General features: G+C 39.8%; 1 protein-coding gene across 1 annotated transcript in view; it reads left to right on the forward strand.

Moving 5' to 3' along the window:
- Window positions 1–4,860, forward strand: part of cbln4 (cerebellin 4 precursor) — a 6,307-nt gene extending 1,447 nt beyond the window's left edge. Inside the window, exons 2-3 of the mRNA XM_035646250.2 lie at window positions 777–893; window positions 1,727–4,860. Coding sequence (XP_035502143.1) covers window positions 777–893; window positions 1,727–1,924 — 315 coding nt within the window. The 3' untranslated portion in view covers window positions 1,925–4,860. The remainder of the gene's footprint in view (window positions 1–776; window positions 894–1,726) is intronic.
- The last annotated feature ends 3,135 nt before the right edge of the window (window positions 4,861–7,995 follow it).

The raw sequence follows: 7,995 nt of genomic DNA on the forward strand, positions 1-7,995 counted from the left end.
TGGGTAGTGGCAGAGGTGTTGTTGTAACAACTTCCTCTGCCCTTCATCATTTGAGTTACATAACATGATCATCTCACTGCCACAATAACACACACCGCAAGTAATCTGATTGGTGTGGCCCGTGAGCATGCTGTTGCTATGAAAGCAGCATCCCTCAAAAAGGTTCTGGGCTGAGTCTGCAGGGGGGGGGGGAGAGTCTCGGACCAGGTGGGATTCCAGCGTTTGCCGGAGGTATATCTATATCTATCAGGAGAAAAGCCGCTGCCTCGTCACCCAGCGAGGCTTATTCTGCTTCGACTGTGACTTTATGAGCATTAAAAACCATTAGTGACACTCATGGGGCAGCGTCAAGTGCAGCGCTGTATGTTGTGACTGACATATTCAGGGTGCATGGTTTCTAGCAAGCAAGGAAAATATATTTATTTATCATAATGTGGTTATTCCGCAGTGTGAAGGAAGCTTCATTCTCTGCAAAAATCTACCAAACAAGATTCATTTTTTTCTCATCTATCTTTTCAGGATCGAGCATCATTTTAGTTTTTCTTGCAATATTGGAACGTTAAATGCAGAGTGAAGTCCATTGAGAGGAGACGATGAATTGCACATTATATTGACGTGTCGCACTCAGTTTGTGTCTGAGCGGAGGGGAAGCCTGGTGTGGGCACAACAGTGAACCACGGATGGTTTCTTAAATTCACGCATTAAATCCTCGAGCTTCGTTCGTTGAAGTTGCTGGGTGTGTTAACTCTGTGTCTTTATTTGTCCTTCTCTCTCAGATCCTTGTGAACATAGGAAACTACTTCACATTCGAGTCTGTGTTTTTGTCCCCGAGGAAAGGGGTCTACAGTTTTAACTTCCACGTCATTAAAGTGTACCAGAGCCAAACCATACAGGTATTATTTTTTCTGTTCATTGATTCACTCGTGTAACCGATTCAGATGCAAAAGCTGTCGTAGTATTGGACTGGGACAGAATGACTTCTTTAGGGACTGTAAGAAAATGACTGAAGTGGGGGATGGGGGCGTCTGCCCGAGCTATAATTCAGGAATATTATAACAGTATTGATACGAGTCTATTCACCATTAATACCTCAAAGTTGACACTGCATGAATAATTTATGAGGGTATGCACTAACCTTATTATTAAACCATTTTGATAATAATACATGTATTCATATAGCATCTTTCAAAACACAAATTGCTTCACAAGACACACAATAGGAAACAATTCATATGTAAATGTCATAAAATAATCACTAATGGATCGTTTACATTTTTCTGTTGTAATTGATATTTCTCACAAGTAATCTAGGTACTTTGACTCACCTAACAAACTTTAAAGCTGAATTCGTAATTTGTAAAAAGCATGTTGTAATTGTTTTAATGTTTTGAAAAGTGCATAACTAAGTGTATTATTATTAACGTTATTATTGATTAAAAAGTTTAGTCAGACAGTATAACTTCCCCCTTAAAATACCCTACAATCCCTACCTCCCTAATATTTTTCATACAGTTCCATTGTGTGGATACGTTGGCTTATTGGTGAAAACAATGGCTGGAGGAGTTTCTTGGACATATTTCCATATTCCATCAGTAGCTGTGCGGCGACTGGAACACAGTTTTAAGTAATCTGTGAAAATAAAAATGAACTCTGTGAAAACATATCTTCTGAACTATTCCTTTTCCATGACTGTTGCTCATCATTATTTTTTATGAATCCATTTCAGGTGAACCTGATGTTGAATGGGAAACCGGTCATCTCGGCCTTTGCGGGCGACAAAGATGTAACTCGTGAGGCGGCCACCAATGGAGTTCTGCTCTTTCTAGAGAAGGAGGACAAAGTCTACCTCAAGCTGGAGAAGGGAAACCTAGTCGGCGGATGGCAGTACTCGACATTTTCTGGCTTTCTCGTGTTCCCGCTGTAAAGAAAAAGAAGATTGCGAGCGTACTGGCTTCTTCATAACGTGTCGTCACCGTATAATCAAAAACATTGCCGCTGCATCGGTTGGATCTTGCCAAATGGTTGAAAAATGATGGATGGAAATGGATAACATCAGAGAGAGAGGAAATAAGACTTTTTGGAAATCATTCACATTCTCTGAAGTGCTCAGTCCCTGTCCAGTTGAAGAAGACTTGTAATGTTCCCCATCCCTACTCTATGCTCCTGTCACTCAAGGAGCCTCGGAGAGGAGCACCGAAACATCGCAGAAGTACTTTTCAAACTTGTTGGAATATGTTTAGCATACTGATTTCCTCCGTGACAACAGTTTCTTTTTCTATATATATCTGCCTTTTGGGTGTAAATTGTATATACCTGCGTTACTTGTCATCACCAAAGCTTTCACAGTGCTAGGTGTTGGGGGTGGTTGGTGACAGGGGGTGGGCGAGGGCTTTGTCAAAGCAGAGCGCTGAGGGTGGTGGAGGTCACTGATAACTGAGATCCATGTTTATGGAACTTGTTTCGTGCGATTAATTTATTCAAATTTGATTTTAAAAAGCTAACGGGTCAATGCTCAATGCAATGAGGCTCAAGAACAAAGCGACTACAAAGATACGGCACACAGCCGCACAGAGACATCAAATAACTACCAGAAATGCGGAAGAACAACAAAAGGGATGAACAAGACAGCTACACACGACTGCAAAGAGACAGAAAACAGATTTGGAAGAAATACAAAGTGGTCACAGAGACAATGGATGGCTACAAAGAGACAGTGAATACAAACAACCCAGTTATCTGGAGCTGCAAAGATACAACAAAATGCCAAACAACCACAAAGAGATGGGAAACGACTGTGGTCATTTTGTGTCTCTTTCAGTCTGCGGGTCTTGCTCCTGTGTTGAGGGTCCTGGGGCCTTGAACATGTCTGTGCCGAGGGGCCCATTGTGTCAGAGGTCGGATTTCATATTTCTGATCCTTCAGGCCTCGCTGCTGATCCTGCTGATATTTGCTGTTGTCCACCGTGTTTCTTTCAACTTACATTTACAGTATATTCTACCAATTTTTTTACCGAAAAAACATGTCAAAAGGAAATGTAATTCTGACCCTCGGATCACACGATGATGAACCCACAGCTGGGCAGCTCCACTCAGCTCAACATTTTAGCGTATTTCAGCTAATTGTGCTAAAAGTGTTTTGTTTCAATGGCCCGGCGACTATAATGCAACTTTTTCAGTTTACTGTCACTGCTCTCACCAGCACCAAGCTGCACAAAGTCAGTGGTTAGCTGGTGAACAGCGGGAGCATTTGAGCAGCGAAAGAGGCAGATATTTCCCTGACATGTTGGTGGAGACCAAATATAGAGCTAAAAGATTTAGTGAATGCCGGACCAAAGGCCAGGACACACGAGACCGACGGAGCGTCGCTGAATGTCGATAGTCCAAGTCGTGGCGGTCTGTTCAAAATTGTTGGCCGTCCATACTCGTCTATAATGCTGCGTTCCAGTTTACCTCGGAAGTCCGGTTCATCGTTCCAGTATGATCTCGGAACTCGGAATTACGACCTCCTAGTCGGAAATTGCAGATGGAACACCCCTTCGAGTCGGGGGACGAGTTCCAGGTTAAACTGGAATGCAGCGTGGGTTGCCTTTGTCATTGTGGGTTAGGAAAATCAAGAGGGTACAAGCCCACAAGACTATTGAAAAAGATTAGCTCTCAGCCAGTTCATCCTATCTATCTGTCAGCAATTAGAATGGTAGGAAAGATTGCTTTGTTTACGCTTTATGGCGCTGGGTCCACTGAATGTCATCGGTTGGGGTTTTTTCGGATTCCCTTTCTGACTGACGTATACAAACTACCGCCCCCTGCTGGTATGGAGAGTTATTTCCTCTCGCGTATGGCACGGAACTTACAAGCTAGCTAGCCGTTGGATTTAGTCTTGGCCGTGTGTTCCCGGGTACAATTTAGTTTGCCCGACGCAGCCAAGACATATGTGGCGAGAGCAGACACAGCAGGCGGTCTTTGTCGATGACGTCGTGCTGGCGTGTCCCCACTTTTACACTCATCAGTTGGCCAGAAATACACGGGAAGTTCAAACAAATGCTAATGTTGCTCTGTACCCACCTTAGGTGTAAATAGGCAACTGTTTGCAATTGCAAAAGTTCCCTAAAATATTTCATTGTTATAGTAATTTGAGGTCAGAGGAAGATAATTGTTTTCGGTCATATGTTAATAAAGTAAATCATGTTTCAAGTCACTGTTGCCTTTTTCAACATTCAACAAAGAACCTACTCCTTCCCTGACCTGGTGCCTAAACATAACCATGAAAATGTTAATGACGCTTCACTTGTCACAGCGCCGGTGGCTGTTGTGTTGCAAGAGCAGATATTATGGGGGGGGGGAAATAAACAAAATATGTCGTCATTGCATTATATAAAATGAGTTTGGGTGGCATCGCATTTCTCTTGAAAACGTATCTGCTGTTGAAAATATGTGGTCTGTAGCTGTGATTTCAACCTGTGTATTTATAATAAATCTTGCACAAGTCAACTCATGGTTTATGGATCTTAATAAAGTTTAATGGGCATCTGAGAACCCTAATTGGTTAACAGGCTGATAATAAACAGATTCCTGCCACAGTTGGTGAGCATAAATAGGATTTCACGAGGCAGCCTGGGATAACGGATGAATTAATAAACTCCCTAACTGTTGCTCTGGAGCTCGTGTGCGATCACAGTATGCGATGGCTGTCCCCTTCTTGTCTACAGCCGAGTTACTGTTGGCCTCACTGCAGTGTGTGCAGCTGCATTGTTAAAAACAACCTGGAAGCCTGCAGAGGATTTTTTTTCTTTAGGGCTTTTTTAAAATCATGTTGTGTTTTTTTTTCTTCCTTCCGAATTGAAATAAAGATATGCTCCCCTCATCCGCCTCCTCTATAAGTGTTTCAGTTTCACTCATCAAATTCATGTAGCAAGGTGTTGTTTGCTGAACTGTTTTCGTCAGTGATTGACAAGTTGCCCTTGGCATCGCTGTCATTTTTTTCATTTGAGGGAAAGTTTTTTTTTAGATATCGGGCGAGAATAAAGAGTTGGTATGAAATTGTTGTGCAGCTCGATACGCCTCTGAAAGTTTTTGATGTTTGTGACACTTCATACCAACAAATGCACAAGGAAACAGGGTAAAAATGTACCCATTTATATTAATATCGCAGCGCTCTGTAAACTAAGAGTCATGGAGGTCATTATTAAATCACCCTGCTATTTTTCATGACATTTGGTATTTCTTTCTCTGAACTGATATAATCAGTGATATTTTTGTTTCTGTCTTACATTTGCCTACGCTGACATTGTTTGACTCATTATGAGGATACTAGACTGTGCCACTGAAATTAGTTTCAGTAGTTAATTATATTAGTAATACATCATCTATATGATTTACACAAATTAAAATCTATGAGTTAAAATGAACATCCAACTAATTGTTAAATGTACTGGATAATTATGTCTTTTAATGACAAATAAAATTCATGATATTTTTAAAAAAACCTGAAACCTGATTCATTTTTCCAATTTTCATTGGCTAGCTTGTAAATTTTTTATGTAATCGTTTTCAGTTGGCCAATCCAAACTCCTGTTGCTCTTAAAGATAGACTTCATGTAGTTTTTAGGGCAGCATGAAATAACTTTTTTTTTAAATTTTAGATGGACAAAACAAAGACAAAAACACACATTAGTAATATAAGAAAACTTAAATTATACAGTGGGAATTATAGATGCATGAATGTATTCACCATTTACATAAATTGTATTTTATTTATTTGGTTTGTTAATTCATTCATGTCATTTAAATGCAAACTTACATTGGGTTCATAAGTACCATAAGCAGTTATATAATCTTTCTTTATATCAGTATGTGTTGGTGGCCAGTAGGCGACATATAAACATGAGAATTTCCAGGTTTCAAATGTTTTCATTTAACTTTTTGACACAACTTAAGTCTATTTCCGGTATGTTATTTTTCAAGGCTAATGAAGCTGTTTATGCAGCATGTAGGTCACTTATCGTCGTCCACAACACATGGACGACGATAAGAGCCCCTATTTCCCAGCAGTATCATCAGTGTCATCAGTCTGATTTGCTGCTATAATGACAGTTTGTTTTTCTTCTTTGTTCATATACATTTCAGAATCGTAACATGTCAATGTATTGTCTACATTGTATGAAAATGCTGTATGCACATTCGCTCGTAACTTAATGAGATCAGGTTTTTGTTTTTTTTGCCAGCTCCTTAAATGATAGTTTACACTGACTACCATTTCCTTGGCTTTATGTGGAAATGTGTCATATGGGAAACAAGTGCCAGGTAGTGATGGAACAGACCTTTTCATTTGACTTATAGAATAGAATATAATTGAATCTATTTGAAATTAGGATGTTAAGGTAACTGAAAAATGGGAACAATGACGACACCTGATTCAACAAATCTATTGAATCTTGTGTGCAATCTGAGATTTCCAGATTCTGTGACATGTATCGTCTCGTACATTTACAAAATGGGTGGAGACTGGTGGAAAATGTTTGCAGGCACAACTTTTAAACCTTTGTGCGTCAATATCCAAATATCATATAATAACGGATGGTTTTGTGTTTTGTCAGCGGTCTTAGTCCTTTCTTTAGATTTTTTTCATTTTGGCTCTTTGATTTCTGTCTCCTTGCAGATTGACCAGTGATGAGGGGCGGTGTGGCTGTGAGACATATCAGAGATTTTATCATGAGGCCTTATTTATTGTGTTGTTGTTTTTTTTTGTGAATTTTCCTTTTTGTTTTGGGATGCAGATTTATTGTGTTGTTTCAAATGCACACCATGGTGTAAATATAGAGTCAACATTAAATGTTTGCAGTTGTATGTTGTGATTCTCAAATGATGTGGCTTATTAAAAGTACAATGAGTATGATGATCATAAAAAATATCAGCATATTTTGAGCATTGATGACACATGAAAAAAGCTTAAAAATCCAAACCTTGTTCTGAGCTAACAGGCTGAAATGATGGTGTGTGACACATCTTTCTGCAGGTTACCCATGAAATAGTTTCACCACAGTTCAGAAATAATGGCTGCATTAAAAAAAAAAAAAAAAACTATAATTACACAATAACATGGCTCTATTTTGTCGACATTCATTATGTGAATATAGGACATACTGTGGTGCTACACATCCATGGACAACATACGTCAATCATTTTAAATTAAAAAAAGACATGCTGACTTGTGACATTATTGTCACATGGTACCATCAATAGACGAACAGAGGCTTTTCTCTCACTTGTTGTATTTCTTTGGAATTAAAGCGGCAGTAAATGTGTTTGCGTCATGATATCATGTTTGGAAAAGGCAATAATACCCTCTGTTAATGAATCTGATCCCCAAGTCATTGGCAGGGAGATTATCTGCAACTGCAGCTTGATTTGTTTCCGGATGTGTTTGCGCTGTCAGATTGAGTGTTTGCGAGATAAGGAAGATCGGGGCAGAGAGTCCTTTTACGTAAACTGCGCATATCTCTCGACTTTACATGAATTTCATTTGGCAGCGAACAGAAGGTTATCTGGAGAACTTTACACTCTGTGGTTTTATGGCTGTCGGACAAAACTCTGCTGCAGAAAAGAGGATTTTTAGCATCACCTGTTCCCAATGGCCTCCCAGCCATACGGCGGCAGGTGTGCCGTGTGGAATTTCAAACTTAATTCTGACCTTTTCCACTGGCATTTCCGAGGACAATAGTGAGCTGTGATTGAATTTATTGTCTCTAAACAGTGTAGCACTTCAGGCAGAGTGTTTCCAGCACTTGCTTTGAGATATGCATAACACTGTTCTCTTTGATTGCATCCGATGGGACTCATAACCCCTGAACTGAATTATAACTCAGCAATCCCAGGGAAAAAAAACCCCTCCAACATGAGCCTTTTCTAAACAACAATTCGTCCAAGGTGCGATAAAAGGTTTTTGCAATACCCACTTTAGAAACCACATTATTGTGCATGTGCTGTATTACATTTTGGA

This window comes from Scophthalmus maximus, chromosome 3, assembly GCF_022379125.1.
Source record: "Scophthalmus maximus strain ysfricsl-2021 chromosome 3, ASM2237912v1, whole genome shotgun sequence".
NCBI lineage: Eukaryota > Metazoa > Chordata > Actinopteri > Pleuronectiformes > Scophthalmidae > Scophthalmus > Scophthalmus maximus.